The sequence below is a fragment of the Geospiza fortis genome, unplaced genomic scaffold (assembly GCF_000277835.1).
Source record: "Geospiza fortis unplaced genomic scaffold, GeoFor_1.0 scaffold167, whole genome shotgun sequence".
NCBI classification, from domain to species: Eukaryota; Metazoa; Chordata; class Aves; order Passeriformes; family Thraupidae; genus Geospiza; species Geospiza fortis.
The window spans coordinates 3550639-3567611 of NW_005054355.1; the positions used below are offsets into that span (position 1 = coordinate 3550639).

At 44.6% G+C, this 16973-nt stretch overlaps 1 protein-coding gene across 2 annotated transcripts in view; it reads left to right on the top strand.

The window, feature by feature from the left end:
- Positions 1–16973, top strand: part of ABCA1 (ATP binding cassette subfamily A member 1) — an 83358-nt gene that overhangs the window by 42458 nt on the left and 23927 nt on the right. For both annotated transcript variants that reach the window (XM_031059053.1, XM_005423579.3), the window contains exons 8-26: positions 1490–1730; positions 2332–2471; positions 2710–2826; positions 5046–5234; positions 6032–6237; positions 6330–6506; positions 7105–7327; positions 7669–7890; positions 8488–8692; positions 9204–9317; positions 9784–9955; positions 10470–10601; positions 11122–11261; positions 12265–12402; positions 12950–13170; positions 13585–13657; positions 14183–14385; positions 15367–15415; positions 16096–16209. In XM_031059053.1, the coding sequence (XP_030914913.1) occupies positions 1490–1730; positions 2332–2471; positions 2710–2826; positions 5046–5234; positions 6032–6237; positions 6330–6506; positions 7105–7327; positions 7669–7890; positions 8488–8692; positions 9204–9317; positions 9784–9955; positions 10470–10601; positions 11122–11261; positions 12265–12402; positions 12950–13170; positions 13585–13657; positions 14183–14385; positions 15367–15415; positions 16096–16209 (3076 nt within the window). The remainder of the gene's footprint in view (positions 1–1489; positions 1731–2331; positions 2472–2709; positions 2827–5045; positions 5235–6031; positions 6238–6329; positions 6507–7104; positions 7328–7668; positions 7891–8487; positions 8693–9203; positions 9318–9783; positions 9956–10469; positions 10602–11121; positions 11262–12264; positions 12403–12949; positions 13171–13584; positions 13658–14182; positions 14386–15366; positions 15416–16095; positions 16210–16973) is intronic.

The window sequence follows — 16973 nt, forward strand, 5'->3', positions numbered from 1 at the left end:
CACTTAAAAAGGGATAGAGAACCAGCTGTAGCATTTTACCACTTTGATAGGTTCTTGTTCTCTGAAAAGGGATAGCATAACTGGAATGAAGTTCAGAGAAGGCCAGTTAGGACATTTAGAAGTATAATGGCTTTCACCAAAGGAATAAGGGAATAGGTTGAGACTGTTCAGCTTGCAGAAGAGAAGACTTGGGGATAGGACAAGACCTATAGAGTTGAGTGGCACATGAAGAAGAGATAGGGATTGAATGCTCACTGTTTCTTGCAGTAAAAGCAAAAAACAAAACCACATGACACCAAATGGAGCTAACCACAGCCAGATAAGGAGAGAGAAGAGGTTCTTTCCTGTGATATTGGATGTTAAATACTTGTGGTTGTTCTAAATTCTAGGAGTTTACCATGGGAGAAAGTCATTGAGGGTTAGGAAGTAGAAGTTCCCTGAGCTGCAAATAAATGGAAGCTAGAAGCTTACTTAGAGGAGTTATCCTAGATTCTTGCCTTTGTCTTATTGCTTCTTAGCATCCATTTATTGTCACCATCAAAGAGGTGATGTTCTGACATCTCAAGATAGGGGGTCTGAAAGCAACACTCCAGTGTAGCATGAAACAAGTGCTCATGCAGGTGGGTTACTTTTTGTGTTGTGGTGAGCTTGGCCATGCCCGAGTATGGCAGCATTAGTGCAGTGAGTATTTCAGGCTGAGGGCAGGGTGTTTTTGTTCATGACACATTACAGGCATGTTGTCTGGCTTATGCCACTCAAATGAGTCTGGAGGTACTAATCGTTCCGGCTGGTTGAATGTTGTCACCTCAGGCCTGGTGTGAGGTCAGCTGGCCAGCAGAATGCTCCTTGCAGTGACTGGCTGTGTGCAAAGCTTATTCAGGGTCCTGGGTGCAACAGGGCTTGTTTTCAGGGATATTCTGGGAATGCTGTTGACAATGGGGCAAAGAGTTTCTGGGGGGCAGGAATAAGTGATGCCAATCTGGGAGATCAGACTGGCTGCCTGGTGTAAATCAGTGGAGGTTGGGTGGAGTTGTGCCAGGTGACGCTGGTGTGGCCTGTGGTTCATCCAGTTTGTGACCCACGAGTCACTTGGTGTTGTTCCTTTAATTCCTATTCTGAGTCTATGTACCCCACCCCACCTGTCCTTGTGAGGGTACTCCACTGGAATGTAAGCCATTGTGCAACCAGGAGGACAAAGAGCTTCCATGTTAGAGGGCAGGGAGGCCAGGAACCACCCACAGCACTGGAGCAGAAAACTCAGTAGTAAAGAACTTGGCAAGGATATATTCCAAGTGCTTGCACAGAAGAGACTTCCATTGTGGTGGTGGGGAATTGTTTTCCCTGTTCTTCCCCTTGTTATCATGTTCAGGGGGATTCTCATCTGTTGAAAAATCTGCTCTGTAGTTTGAAGGTGCATGGAGAAAACTTCTCCTTTTACTAATCCTGTTCAATACTTGCTTCCATTCTTTTCTCTGTCCTTCCCCTCCAGCTGCTGAGCATGAAGAGCTGGAGTGACATGAGGCAAGAGGTGACGTTCCTGAACAATGTGAATGCCTCAAACTCCTCTACGCAGATCTATCAGGCTGTGTCACGCATCGTGTGTGGCCATCCTGAAGGTGGAGGGCTCAAAATTAAATCCCTCAACTGGTATGAGGATAACAATTACAAAGCACTGTTTGGAGGCAACAGCACTGAAGATGATGTGATTAACTTCTATGATAACTCCACAAGTAAGTGTAACAATGGCATGGTCTGAGGTCCTATCTACTTCATGATTGTCACTGCTAGTGTTTTCCAAACTTCCACAGATGAAGGTAGGTAGTCCTGAGGGACATATTCACTGCTGTTTCAGAAAGGCATATTGTCCTGCGTATACCCATAAGGACATATTGTCCTGCATATGCGCTTAAGGCCAAGAAGTTATCATCTTGCAGAGTCTCCCCAAGGACCTGCTACCTACCTACTGTGTAGAATACACAGAAAGCTGTGCAGTGGATCTGCGTTAGTAAGAGAGGGAGCACAGTCACATGCAGCCTCTGGAAATCTGACCTTTTCCAGACAAATTTTGTTTGTACCATGCAATGGGGTTGTGGTAGTGTTGCAGAACTAGTACTGTGGCTCTTAGTGTTGGAGGCTACCTGGTTGCTCCTTGTTCACTGGGCAGACTGTGCAGGCTTGGGCTAAAAGGGGCTTTTTTTGGAGCTTTGCAGTAAAGGAAGGGGGTTGTGTCTGAAAAATGCTTTGCTTTCAGCTTTGATTGTCCTTGAAGCTCTATGCCTTCTGCAGTTGTTACTGTGCTGTTCAGCCACTCACCTTTGTGCTCTTCTTCAGCACCCTACTGCAATGAGCTAATGAAGAACCTGGAATCCAGCCCGCTTTCCAGGATTATCTGGAGGGCTTTGAAGCCCTTGCTGATTGGGAAGATCTTGTACACTCCAGATACACCAGCTGTAAGGAAGGTCATGTCTGAGGTAACTCTAGCCCTGTCGTCTGATGATGTAGCATTAGCTGTGTCCTCTGGCTGTGCAGCCGATCCTCTCTAGTTAAATTGGACCCAAACACAAGCCTAGGAAGGATTGCCTGCAAAAGCACAGCCTCCCTAATCTCTCACCTCCCATGCACCTACTGTTGAAGGCTCAATACACCCTCTCAACCCATGATGGTCTCTGCCAGCTTTTGGAAATAACCTTCTTCTCCGCTTTGTAACAGGTGAACAGGACATTCCAGGAGCTGGGTGTGTTTCGTGACCTCGGGGGAATGTGGGAGGAGATAAGCCCAAAGATTTGGACATTTATGGAAAGTAGTCAGGAAATGGATCTCATTCGGGTCAGTATGCTGTCCTTGCCGGAACCACTGCTGTTGTTTTTTGCGATAAATGATGAAATATTTATTTTAAATGGTGCTTCAGCACTGAATTGGTCAGATAAATACTATGGATGGGACCTCTTCTTGAAAGAGATCTTGAGTACTGATCTTGCATTATGCTTGGCATTCCTTCCTTCACCTAACAGTCTCCTGCAAACAGCACATTTAACACCCAGTTCTAATCTGCCTCTGTTGGAAAATGTACTGTTTTTTTCTGCAGTGTTGCCGTAATGTGTCATGAGCATGTCACCATGGTTCCTTGGGTGCAGCTATGAGAGGTGGATCTTTGCACCCCGTGTCGATATCTTTGGAAGTACAGTGATGTAAAACTAACATCAAGAAACAGAGGGACCACTGTAGAGTAGTTTTTCCAGCTGTCTCTGCAGCATGGTTGGGTATCACAGTGCACCATCTTGTGTACAGAGACCTCCCCAAGTTGTATAAACCTTGAAATTAATTCATTTTTTACCCCAGTAATGTTGTGTTGAATAATCATGTGACCTGGCATGTTGTACTTCTCCATCAACGTGACATACTAGAGCACCAGAGACAGTTGAACAGATTGCTACAAAGCTCAGGCAGAAAGTTGAGGTCCAAAACATTGCAAAACATTGATTTGCAGTGATGTCCTCTGAAAAGTGAATGTTGCTTCTATTTTTTTTTTTTTTTAATTTTACTGAGCCCTGGGCTTTTGCGGTTTTATATTTTATGTCGCTTGTTAACACAATTGCCTCTGGTAGTTAATTATTGATCTTCCCAGCAATCTGGTCTTTTCTGTACCAGTGTAGTAAAACAGTCTCTTTGTTGTCACCTGTTGACATTCACACAAGCAGGAGTACTTCATTGTTAGTGCCTTGGCAGCTCCCAGCGAGCATCTCCTTCAGTTGCCATGTTTCTGGGTTGGCTGACCATCACCTCTCAACTTTCTGGGTCGTACAATCTGTTTGGCATATTTCTTCCTGCTGAGGGAGAGGAAAGTGCTTTGTTTTCCCATCCATGCCCCTTCTAGCTTGATGCTGATGTGCCTGTGAACTTCAGGAAGGGCAACAAGTGCCCCTAGGGTTAAGGAGCTTTAATGTTGGACTTAAACAAGATGAGATTGAGCCATTTCCCTGCACGTGTGGCAGCAGAAGTTAACCATGGAGACCAAATGAGAAGGGAGCACAGCACATCCGATTCCTGTGTGCTTGGATTTCCTTTTTGTATGTTTTCCTTTGGTAGCTTGGTCTGTTCTGTTTTTCCAGTTTGCAAAGTTGTTTTTGTAACTGTGTGACCCACTACTTTCTGGTTTGCTGGTAACAGCAGAGTATGGGAAAGCTTTTTACGTCTCTTTCATTTTTGTTGTGGCAAAAAGTCCACTTCCTGTTCTTAATCATAAGGATTTTTGCAGTTTTCTCTCTTGTGCAGGTTTTTCTTTTTATCTCCCTGACTTCAGTTCAACTATGTAATTTACAACTACTGTTCCTTTCCTACCTGGCCTTAAATTTTCTGCCCAGTGGACTAATTTCTGCTTCAGTGCATTTGTGCCAGGCATTGTGCATACAGTAGCCTGTCCTCAGAAAGCTAGCAGTTAAACCAGGTGAAGAAAGCACTGTCTCAGACAAGAGGACAAAGGCAGGACATCATGGCTGTACAGGACGGCTTCAGCCAGCCCTGGTGGCACAAAAGCAAAATACAAAAATCACCTGGCCTCTGGTGCTGGTATTTCTGCTCAGCACAGTGACTGTTGAGCCTTCAGCTGTCCCTCAATTGCTCTCCATCCAAGCCAGGAGGTGAGATTTTTCTGAGAGAAGTGAGCAGAGCTAGGCACCAAGTATTGGGCAAATGCATTTCTGCTGAGCTAGCATCTCCCTTTTCCCTGGTTTGCCTGTGTGGGGTGCAGAGCTGTACATGGCTCTCTGCTGCCCTCTCCTTGGGAGAGGGGTTGGCAGGACATGGAGGCAGGCAGCCAGCCTGCAAAGCACACCAATATGGTGTAGCTGTACTGAGGGAGGCATATCCCTCTTAAAGGGAAGGTAAGGGGAAGGACACCACTGTATTGATCCTCTCAGGATGATAGAGGGCCTCTACCTGCACCTTCTTAGCAGCTGTTTTCCTTGTAGTGCTTGACTTCATTATGAGAGAGGAATCTAATGTTATTTCTCACAACTATTTCTTCTTTGAAAACAAAACACTTGCAGACATTGCTGAAAGGCAAAGCCCTCTGGGACCTGCACTTGCCAGCTTCCAACTGGACAGTAGAGGATGTTGCCCGTTTCCTGTCAAACAGTCCAGAGGACTTTGAGACAGAAAATGGCTCTGTGTACACCTGGGTGGATGCCTTCAATGAGACAGACCGGGCTATCCAGACCATCTCCCGCTTCATGGAGGTGAGATACTGTTAGTGTGGGCAAGGTGCTGGGGGAGGGCAGCAGCTTGATCTCCACTCATGCAGTTGGGTGTTCTGAAAAGGGAAGGTAGATATTCCTCCATCCATTTTCTGGATACAACCAGGATGTAGGAATCTAACTGTAGGCCTTGTTCTTGAAGTTTTTGCTTCCGTCACTGCGCGTGGTTTCCTGCCCTTCTGTTACTTACTGAAAGCTGCTGCTGTCTACAGCAGTATAGCAGTTCATACTTCAGTTTGGGGTTTAGCTGGGGGCTGTGGTAAAGCTAGCAGCTGCTTCAAATTGAGGGAACAAAATTAGTTCTACTTTTTGCCTCATCAGCTTGGGAGATGAGTTCAAACAGAAACAGGCCATGGCCTGTTAAGGGCCTGATCCAAAACTTTCAGGTCTCTCCACTGATGTTTAGAGGCTTTGAATCAGATTTGATTTATTGGTAACAGATGAAATAAGACTATTTATGGAAGCTGATACTTGGATGAAATCCTGTAGGTAATACTGCAGTGCTACCTAACGTCTTGTACAGAAAATGCCTTTGCTGGGGTATTTCTCAGTGATATATGTTGGATTGGTAGGTGACTGTCAAGCAGGAAGCAATGACAACTCTTGCAACTTGCTGGGCTACAACTGAGCAAACCATAGTCTGATGCTGTTGTCTTTTTTCTTGGGCATGACGTTACCATTGGAGTGTTCTCTTCTTTCCCTCCACCCCACAACTAAACAAAGTACATTCGAATTTGGCAGTGTATCCCATAAATGCTTCCAATTCTGTCCCTGTCTAGTGTGTCAACCTGGACAAACTGGAGCCTGTGCCCACAGAAGTCCGGCTCATTAACAAGTCCTTGGAACTTCTGGATGAAAGGAGGTTCTGGGCTGGCATAGTCTTCACTGAAATAGCTCCTGACAGCACAGACCTTCCTCAACATGTGAAATACAAGATACGCATGGACATTGATAATGTGGAAAGGACTAACAAGATCAAGGATGGGTGAGCCCTGTCATCCTGCCTTGTGATCAGTTTCTTACAAAGGATGGGGTGAGGAGGATTTCTAATGGAAAGGTCTTGTTCCCTTGGTGCAGGTACTGGGATCCTGGTCCCCGTGCTGACCCCTTTGAGGACATGCGCTATGTCTGGGGAGGCTTTGTCTACCTGCAGGATGTGATAGAACAGGCCATCATCAGGGTTCAGACAGGCACAGAGAAGAAGACAGGAGTTTATGTGCAGCAGATGCCCTACCCATGTTACGTGGATGACATGTATGTATACAGGCTGCTTCAAAAGCTCCCAGGAGGAGGAGCTTGGGAGGCATGGGTTTTTGTCAATCCTCAGGCATGGTTTTTGTCCCATTATCAGTGAGGAGGCAATCTCCATAGTGTTCCTAATCCCTAGAATTAGGGCACCCACATGGAAGATTTAGAATATGTAATGACTTGCAGAGTCCTGCCCAGGAGAGTCCTGGAGTTGAACATACACAGTACCTTCCTGAGGTGTGACCATATCCCCACACCTGATGCAAGTGAAAATAGCACTGGGGGAAAAGCAGACAGATGGACACAGGAGAGGGGAAAGAGGGGCAATTGAGAGCAATTCCCAGACAAGGCAGCTCTTTGCATCCACTCTTTCGCTGAGTGACAGTTGCAGCTCCAGCTCCCACTCCTAACTGGCGATGTGCTCTAAACCTACCCACCTCGCCTCATGGTGAGGCAAGGATCCTGTGCCAGACTTTGCACATCAGCTGCTTTGTGCAGGGAAGCCTTAGCTGTCACCATGCTCTGATAGCCCTTGAAGTGGTATCTGAATTTGCAGTAATGTTTCTCACTCGGATCTCCTGGCCCCTTTCTTTCATTTTCTCAGATTTCTGCGTGTCATGAGCCGCTCCATGCCTCTGTTCATGACACTAGCTTGGATCTACTCAGTGGCTGTGATAATTAAGGGCATTGTGTATGAAAAGGAAGCCCGGCTGAAAGAAACAATGAGGATTATGGGACTTGACAATGGCATCCTTTGGTTAAGCTGGTTCATTAGCAGCCTTGTCCCTCTTCTGATGAGTGCAGGACTGTTGGTGCTGATCCTGAAGGTGAGTTGCCTGGTTTGGCCTGTGGCACCAGACTCTAGAGCCTTCAGAGCCTGCTAAGCAGTGGTCTGCACTGACACACTGGGGAGGAGTTTGTGGGTGTGTGTTGACCAGTCACTTTTTGGAACAGAATTTTGGAACAGCAGGACTGTGTGGCTGAAAACAGCAGGAGATTCAGTTCTGTTGAAAAGATGCCTCTGGTACTGCCTCACTTCTGGGAAGGCTGTTGTGCAAATTGCAGAAAACCCTGCCTCCACTGAGCAGCAGGTCTGCAGAGCTGCCTATAACAGAGGTACCTTGGAGAGCCCTTTCAAAACCTCATGCACTTATTGTTCTCCTGCCAGATGGGGAAGCTGCTGCCTTACAGTGATCCTAGTGTGGTGTTCATTTTCCTCTCCATCTTCGGCGTTGTGACCATCCTCCAGTGCTTCCTCATCAGCACTGTGTTCTCCAGGGCCAACCTGGCAGCTGCCTGTGGGGGCATTGTCTACTTCACACTGTACCTGCCTTATGTGCTGTGTGTTGCCTGGCAGGACCACATCAGCTTCTCAATCAAGATTTTTGCGGTGAGTCTTGATGAAACTTTCCTGGGCACTGGGGTGCCACCAGTATGGCACTCAGCAGCTGGACACTCTTACAAGGAGGGAAGTGGCAGTGGAGGTTAATTTTCAGTGTAAAAGTCTTCAGGGATGGGCTTGATAAAGAGGTTTACTGAACCTGGTAGAAGCTGCTGGGAGGGTTTTGTTGGCTTTGGTAGTAGAAGTAATGCAACTGGACTAATCTGCCTTGATCTCTGTATGCTGTCATTCTGTATAACCAGACATGCAGGCTGAAGGAACCACCTGCGCTTTTCCTCTGCACAGCATTTCTTACCTGTCTGGAGAGGGTGACTGTTAGCAACCTGTTCCCTTGCAGGAAAATCCAAAGAGTAAGGGAAAGATGATAGGGAAGCAAACAATTCTGGGTGGAGGTCCAGTAGTGATTTCAGGCCTCTTGGAACCTAGACCAAGTATGCCACTCCATATCTGCAAATACAGTGATGGTCTGTGGAACTTGGACTTTACATGTGGACAATGTCCCTCATTCTTGTGCTACAACTGAGATGACTAATTGGAGAGTAGATGTAAAAAAACTCAGTGCTTGTTCACACCTCCCATTTTCAGAGCCTGCTGTCTCCAGTAGCCTTTGGTTTTGGTTGCGAGTACTTTGCGCTCTTTGAGGAGCAGGGAGTTGGTGTTCAGTGGGACAACTTCTTTGAGAGCCCATTGGAAGAAGATGGCTTTAGCATCACCACATCAGCTGTCATGATGCTGTTTGATACCTTCCTCTATGGAGTCATGACCTGGTACATTGAATCTGTCTTCCCAGGTGAGGTCTACTTCTGAGAGATAATCATGTCTTAAGGCTCTTAAATAAATCCTTTCACCCTTTTCACTTGCTAAGGTGCAAATTTGTCCCATTTTTAAGCAGAGCTATTCAAAGGTCATGGAGCAAAACCAGCAAGGTTGTTGCTGCTAGCAGTTAGCGTTGCCCAGCACAGAAGCATGACCTCATTCTGGCCATGGCTGATCTAGCCCCAGAAGCTCTGCTGTACTTGACTTGTTCCCTCCTCTAAAGTTCACAGACTGTGCTGCAAGAGAGGAGTTGAGTATCAGTACCACATGTGCTACTAAGCACCTTTCAGCATAGGGTTTTTAACCCTAAAGTGAAGTTAGATGTCTCTTACCCAGAGTCTGTCAGTGTCTTCATACAGAAAGATTTCTCCTTAGTGCCTCATCTGGAGACTTACTGTGGGTGGAGTACTTCCCTTCTTGTCCTGAAAGCTAATTAAAGAAAAGTGACAGATGCGCTCAGGCTCATGTAATGCTTTTGGTTTTAGGCCAGTATGGGATTCCCAGACCCTGGTACTTTCCTTTCACAAAGTCATATTGGTTTGGAGAAGAACCACAGGACAGGCAGCACCCCCATCCTGACCAGAAGGGGTCTTCAGAAGGTAAGTGCTGGACACAGCCTTTTGAAAGTAGAGTGTTAGGGTCTGCCTTTTTCTGAAATGATAGTCCAAGGACAGCAGGAGCAGTACTGGCATGGATAGGTGAAATTGGTCACCCTTTTGTTATCACTCTTTGGGTATGCTGATCAAGTGGGTGCATCCAGACAAACTCAAGGTACTTTGCCCACCTGACTGCAGCTGGGTACTCCAGGCTCATGGAATTGAGAAGGCCTTTTATTTTTGGTGACCCTGGTAAAACTGGAGATTTCCAGCTCCTAAATTAGCCCAGGAGAGAGACAATAGCTAAATGACAACTTCCATGGAAGATTCCTCTCTCTGAGGAAGAAAGAGGTCAGTTCTTCATATAGCTCATTCCTTCACAGGCTTAGGGGAATGTGATGTCTATTAAAACTCCCACGCAATTTCTGTTAAAACCTATCAGATCTCTCTACTTTGTGTTTTCTTTCAGTCTGCAAGGAAGAAGAGCCAGTGCATCTGAGTCTTGGTGTTTCCATCCAGAACCTGGTCAAGGTTTACCGTGATGGCAAGAAAGTTGCTGTAGATGGTCTCACACTCAACTTCTATGAAGGACAAATCACCTCCTTTCTGGGACATAATGGAGCAGGGAAAACCACTACCATGTAAGAACAAAATAATGATTTCAGACAGTAGGAAAGTGACTGAATACTGTAACTCCAATCCATATAGTAGAGGTAGGCATAGAACTGGAGTGTGCAAGCTGGTGCAGAATAGAATGCCTCTGCTGATTTAGTCTAGTTGTGCTGCTGCCTTACAGATATAGGGAGCTGGAACCACAGGGGGTTCAGGTTGAGACTGGGTCAAATGAATCTGTAGGTGGCATTTTGTAGTAATACCATTTGTGATTCTGACTTACCAGTGAAAGAAAGCAAGTTGGTACTGGAAGAACAAGAAGCTTTTAGAGGAAGAAAATCTTTCCTTCAAGCAGCTATGTGGGTGTTCTTTGATCACCACTGGAGCTGATTTGTGGTTTGATTTATTTAAAATCCATTAGTGAGATGTTTTTCAGGCTACTTTCTAGATATGGCATTCCCCAGGGTTTCCACCTACTCTTAATTCAGCCTTCCACTGTTTCCTAGTGGCGGAACCTGCTGATCTGTTCTATTTTTCTTTCAGGTCCATTTTGACTGGCTTGTTTCCCCCAACTTCGGGTACAGCCTTCATCCTGGGCAAAGATATCCGCTCTGAGCTTAGCACCATCAGGCAGAACCTAGGTGTATGTCCACAACACAATGTGCTGTTTGACTTGTGAGTATCATCTGGGATATGTAGGACTGATGCTATCTAACCGATGTTTGGGTTCTCTAGGATACAGCAGTGTGCTTTTGGCTTTGACAGTCCTTTTTCTGTGTGCACATGGTGTGAGACAGTGGAGTGGTGTGGGATTGGTACAGGAACGTTCTGTTTATTAGCACATTCCTAAGTGCCTGGGAATGACCAGCAAGAGCTTACACTTTCATCTTTCATGTCTGTTAATAATGTACTCCACTCAGCTAGGCCAAGTGTATCCCTGGTGCCTAGTGATTTAGGTTGTTTGTGGTGCTGTCAAGCACCCTTAAAAAAGGATTATTTACGTGGGCGCTGAATAGAGCCACACCCTGAAGTCAGGCCCAATCTGAGTGCACCCAGTCTGTGGCTCCTTCCTGAAACCTCAGCCTTAAAAGATGTTTTCCTGAGGAAACAGAAATGCCTACAGTAATGCTAATAAAAGGGACGAATCCCAGTATGGTGCTTTCAACTCTTCCCTGAGGCTACATTTGTTCTCTAGGCTGACTGTGGAGGAGCACATCTGGTTCTATGCTCGGCTCAAAGGGCTGCCAGAAAAGAAGGTGAAAGAGGAGATGGAGCAGATGGCAACAGATGTTGGTTTGCCTCACAAACTGAAAGCTAGGACAAGCAAACTCTCTGGTAGGTTCAGATCTTTTACATTTCTCAGCCTCAGAAACACTACACCGGCTTTTGCAGAGGCTGTGTTATGGACCCTGATGGAATCCTGCAATTATATATAGACTACTATAAAATTAAGCATTTAAGGAAGTGAGTCATTTATTTAGTACCTAATCAGTCTATCTTAGTAAACATCACAATCTCGCACAGTCTCAAGCTATCCAATCGCCATAACAAGTCTCTTGCTTCTCTGTGTATTGTGTATTTTTTCCATCATGACATAGTTCAGCTGCATTTGCTGTGTGTTGTCCAAAGCTTACTCATATCTTTGGGGTTTATGAGTTTACGTGAGGGTGGCTTTTACCATAGTCTACAAGTCTCTTGTGTTTGTGAATCCTACATGCATTCCTTACACTGACTTCTGCCCCTTCAGTTGGTGACCTGGAGTGCCCTTCTCATTTGTTCAGTAGGTGCAGAATTCCTGTGTCAGTCTGTACCAGATACTAGAGGGACTGACATGCCTTTGTCTTACTCAAGTATCAGTACAGACTGCACATTTGACTTTGGGGAGGGAGAACAGATGACCATGGTTGACTTTAGTATTGAGGAATGCAATATAATTCCTTGTTTTTGTCTCTGGAACGCTTTCATGGAAGGGGAGTCTCATGGGGACTTATTTCTGCAGCTCAGGCTCTGGAGACCTGTGTTCCAGATCCCCAAATATGCTTAGGCTTCCAAGCTGGCAATTTGCTACCCCTGGTGCTGAGACAGTATAGTTCACTGTGGGCATGCAAGGTGTGGTTCCCTGCAGTAGGAGAGTTAGACTCCACTGAGGAGTGACTATCCAGATGAATTATCCACTGTCCAGAAAGTGGTGGGACCCTGAATGCCTGAAACAGCAGCAGTACTTGTTCTCCTCAGTCTGCTTTCTTTCAGAGAGCTCATTATCCATCATACCACAAGTATTGCTGTTCACCTCATCTCTACATCAGCCTGAACACTTCTTTCTTCTTGTACCTGACAGGTGGCATGCAGAGGAAGCTCTCTGTTGCCTTAGCTTTTGTCGGTGGCTCCAAGGTTGTCATTCTGGATGAGCCTACAGCTGGGGTGGATCCTTATTCTCGCAGAGGAATATGGGAACTGCTTCTGAAGTATCGGCAAGGTATGTCATCTTTACTCTTAATAAATGTATTGTAGGAGGCAAAAGAAAATCAATCTGATTCTTGACTGTTCTCAAAATAGCAATGTGCCTTTGTAAATCTATTGTTGCCTGCACCAAGGAATGAACAGAGACCATGCAGGACAAGGATGCTCAGACCTCTCATTTATATATCTTTCTCCTCCTACTCATGTCAGAGTTCATGAACAAACTTTTTTACTGGGTTATGACTGAGGGCAGGTAAAGTCAGAAAATTAACCTTGCTGTTCAGCAATGTCCTGGTCTGCTCCATGCAACCAGCCTTGCAGACATGAAATTAAACCTGCCTTTGCTGAGCATGACAAAAGCCAGCAGAGAGTGGAGAGAATAAACCCATGACAGCAGTTGTGAATCTTCTCCATACTCTTGATCTTGTTCAAAGGGCCCAAAATTGTGGCATCAACCTCCCATCCAACTTCATGGCAAGATGCAAGTGATTGTGGCTTTGGTGTGGCTGCAAACAAACAAACAGGTTTGACTTAGCAGCCATGTCTTCCTTGCTCTCTTCCAGGTCGCACTATCATTCTCTCCACGCACCACATGGATGAGGCAGACATTCTGGGGGACCGGATTGCTATCATTTCTCATGGCAAGCTCTGCTGTGTTGGCTCTTCTCTCTTCCTGAAGAACCAGCTGGGAACAGGCTATTATTTGACCCTGGTCAAAAAGGATGTAGACTCCTCTCTGAGCTCCTGTCGAAACAGCAGCAGCACAGTTTCCTATTTGAAAAAGGTACAGCTGGCCTTTTCTGCCTATGTTTATTGTTTCTTCATGAAATCTTAGGCTTTTTGGAAGCAGCAGTAGAATGTCGCAAAGGAAAATCCCTTGTTCTTTGGAAGAAGTGTTACTTGTCCGGTGGGTACTGTGCCAGACCATATCTAATTAAACATTTGTGTGGGACATACATCCCCATTATAGTTTCTTTCAGTGACAGTGGTCTCAAGCTGATCAGAGAGATACAAAATAAGTGAAGTATACTTTTGTAACACTCACTTCTATACCCATCATCTGACTTCTGTTTTAGCCTTTGCAGTGCTGCGTCACCATCTGCAGCATCTGGTTGGACTTACTTAGTATGTAGCATAGGGTAGGCCCCATTTTGTATAAACAGCAGGAAATAATGTTTGTCTTCTCTTTTGTGACCAGGATGACAGTGTCTCCCAGAGCAGCTCTGATGCTGGCCTTGGCAGTGACCATGAAAGTGACACATTGACAATAGGTGAGGCTTGGAAAAAAATTTAAGATTGAATTCCAGTTGACATTGCTCTGTGGCTCGCCTTGGACAGCTGCCTTAACCTTGTTGGTCCAAGGTAGCTACAGTCTTGGGAAAATTATTAAATTCACAGTGATGGTATTTTAAATATTGGAATGCATTTCTTGAGTGAGCCATTTTGAATTCAAGCTGTCCTGAGATATAATAAGCAAATATTATGTAGTTGTGTGGCCTGTTGGCAGTATATAATGTTGATGAGCTGTACATCAGTGATTTATTTGCAGATCTTCCAGTAGCATGTACAAGCTCTCCCAAGTTCTGTGCATAAGAAGTATAGCCAAGCTTTGGTCCAGGCTTTTATCCAGTCTTGTGTTAAATTACAAAGAAATTACACTTCATGGAAATTAGCTTCTTTCCAGAGATGTCCTATTTGTCCTCCTTTTCTGGCAGGATTTTTAAGGCTGAGCTCTTTTTTTCCACATTATGAGTGGTAACCAGAACAGAACTATCTTTTACATTTGTTTTTCCTAGATGTGTCTGCAATTTCAAATCTCATTACAAAACATGTTCCTGAGGCAAGACTGGTGGAGGACATAGGTCATGAATTAACCTATGTCTTGCCATACAAAGCTGCTAAAGAGGGAGCTTTCGTGGAACTGTTCCATGAAATTGATGACCGTCTTTCTGATCTTGGCATTTCCAGCTATGGCATCTCGGAAACTACTCTGGAGGAGGTTAGTGAGCTGCTGATTCCTGTTTGTCTTGAATTAGGCAGAAGGAATCAAGACAGAATTAATAATGAGATGAAGCCTTATTGCTTCGTGTAAAAATTGACAGAACAGCTTTGTGTTCCTCTCCAAAATGGATTGTCTTCTGCCCTGTGTAAGAGTGTGCTCACAGAGGCGTGCATTAAAAACTGAAATGTGGTACAGACAAGCAAGGACAGGTCCTGTGTGCTCATCTGCACTTTGCTGAGATATGTGTAGGTTGGCCCCTGATTTGGCTTCTAATATCTGTGTTATTTTTAGGCATGCTTTGTGTTGCATTTAACTGAAAACATACATTTCAGTACTGTATACATACATTATGTAAACAATTTAAACATATGCCCTTGTCAGGGATTTTTCGTGGTTTCAGGGTTTGTTCCATGTGACTGTTCCAGCTGCCAAGTCTCTCTTTTTTATCACAGAAATATCATGCACATTATCTCTTTGTAGGATCTTTATTTGTTTATTTTTAAAGAATGATAAAACACTGAAACAGTGGTTTTGTCACTTACTGAGGTTGCCCTCTAGGTCCTTCACAGCTGTGAAGACCTTGGTTGTTATCTGCAATTTGAAAAAGGGTTATTTCTGGTTTAGGAGAGTCCGTGGGTCAAGCTCCATGAAGGTGCCTATTCAAGCAAGAGCTGTTAGACATGGGGAAATATGAGATTCACCAAATTTAGTTACTAGGTCTGTTTCTGAGACACAGGAAAGAGCTCATGTTTGAGATGGCCTGTGAACTCATATTGGAAAAGGGGAACAGCTGGTAGCAGTTTGGCTCCCGGAAACTGGACAGAAGCCACAAAGTCAATGTCACCATCATGCAGAGGATAAACTCAGTATCCTCAGTTCTCTCATTGCACCTGCCAGTCTCACATGGCATCTTCTGAAGCAGTACCCACAATATCTTTCCTCTTTTGATTTTCATTGACAGTTATCATTCCTTTTCAGATCTTCCTGAAAGTGGCTGATGATAGCGGTGTGGATGCAGAAACCTCAGGTAGGTGTAGTTGTCCCCTACAGAAGAGACACATACCAAGGTGTGACAGAGCCTGATTGAGACTGAGCTGAAGCTCTTCTGTCCTAGTATTTTTAATGACCTGAAGTAGCTGGGTTTAGTGTATTTAATGCATGTCTTTATGTGCTGTAAATGTCAATTGACTCGGTAGTATATTTATTTTGTGATAGTGAAGAGTTTCTGTTGTTTGAATATATTGCAAATTACTTGACTGACACTGTTGTCTGCTCTGAAGAACTCCTGATGCATCAGACCAGAGTAACGTCCAAATTACTTTCCCTTTCTGAGAACAGATCACTGCACTGAGTGCTTATAACAGCAAATTGCACTTGCAGTGACATGACTATGTATGACTCTCATGTGGAAAGTGAGAGTTTTCTTGTGATGAGAGCAGCCTGCTCTCCTGGGAGAAAAACAAAAAAGGTGCCAAGTGCACTAGAAGAAGTTTCTGGGACATCACAGAAAGTATGGTGCATAAAACATGACCCATTGCAGAATGACAGTCTTGGTTTTGTTCTACCTGCACTGGAGTCACTCCAGATCAACTCTTCAGTTTGTAAATGGAAGACGTGCAAAATGAAAATTATATTGCTTTGTTTTTTCTGGGGCTAGCTGGAGATTAACTGAAGCAGTTCAGGTAACCATAACTGCATTATTTTCAGATGGTACATTGCCAGCCAGAAGGAACAGGCGTGTGTTTGGAGACAGACAGAGCTGCCTTCGTCCATTTACAGAAGATGATGCATTTGATCCTAATGACTCTGACATAGATCCAGGTATTGCTAGAGTTCAAGCCTGTTTTCTTTCTGTGGATGCTCTTTCATATTATAGGTGCGCCGGCAGTTTATATACAAGCACGAACGGGACGGGACTACTGTGGATGTGTCGGAACCGTTTATTTCCCAGAATCTTTATAATACATAGTTTTGCCTATGCAAAGATCCTGACAGTTCGCATCCAGGCAGCAAGCCAAAGAAACTTACTTGTTACAAGTCACCAAATACTCATCCTAGCCAATTACACAGAGAGAAAGCATATTGACAGTGATTCTATCCAATCAACATAAACACATGTAGCTGGGGTTAAAACAATACTTGCTTGTTCATTTATAAGAAGACAAAGCATAAAACCCTATTCATAATTTCAACCTTGCTATAGAAACTTTTTGCAACTTAGAAAGTTATTCCGAATCGCTAATACATAGCTCTATTGTTCTATTCCTCACGTCTTCGCTACAGCTTAACAAGATGCATCAGCAATATCCATAGCTCTGCTGCACTGAGGCCTGTCTGTTTTCCCACAAACCTGAAACCCTCTAACTTTATGGATTCCTACATTTCCCCCTCTCTCTTGACCTAAAAAGAAACCTTTAAAACCTTGTCGCTTACTACTTGCCTTTCATAGCCATACTATTTTTGCTTACTATCTGCTTAAGACCTGTTCTTGTTGCTTCTAAGCAATGCTATATTACAACACAGCAAATTAATGCTGTGAAGGCCCAATCAGTGTAAAAGATAAAAATCACATCTGGCAATAGTTA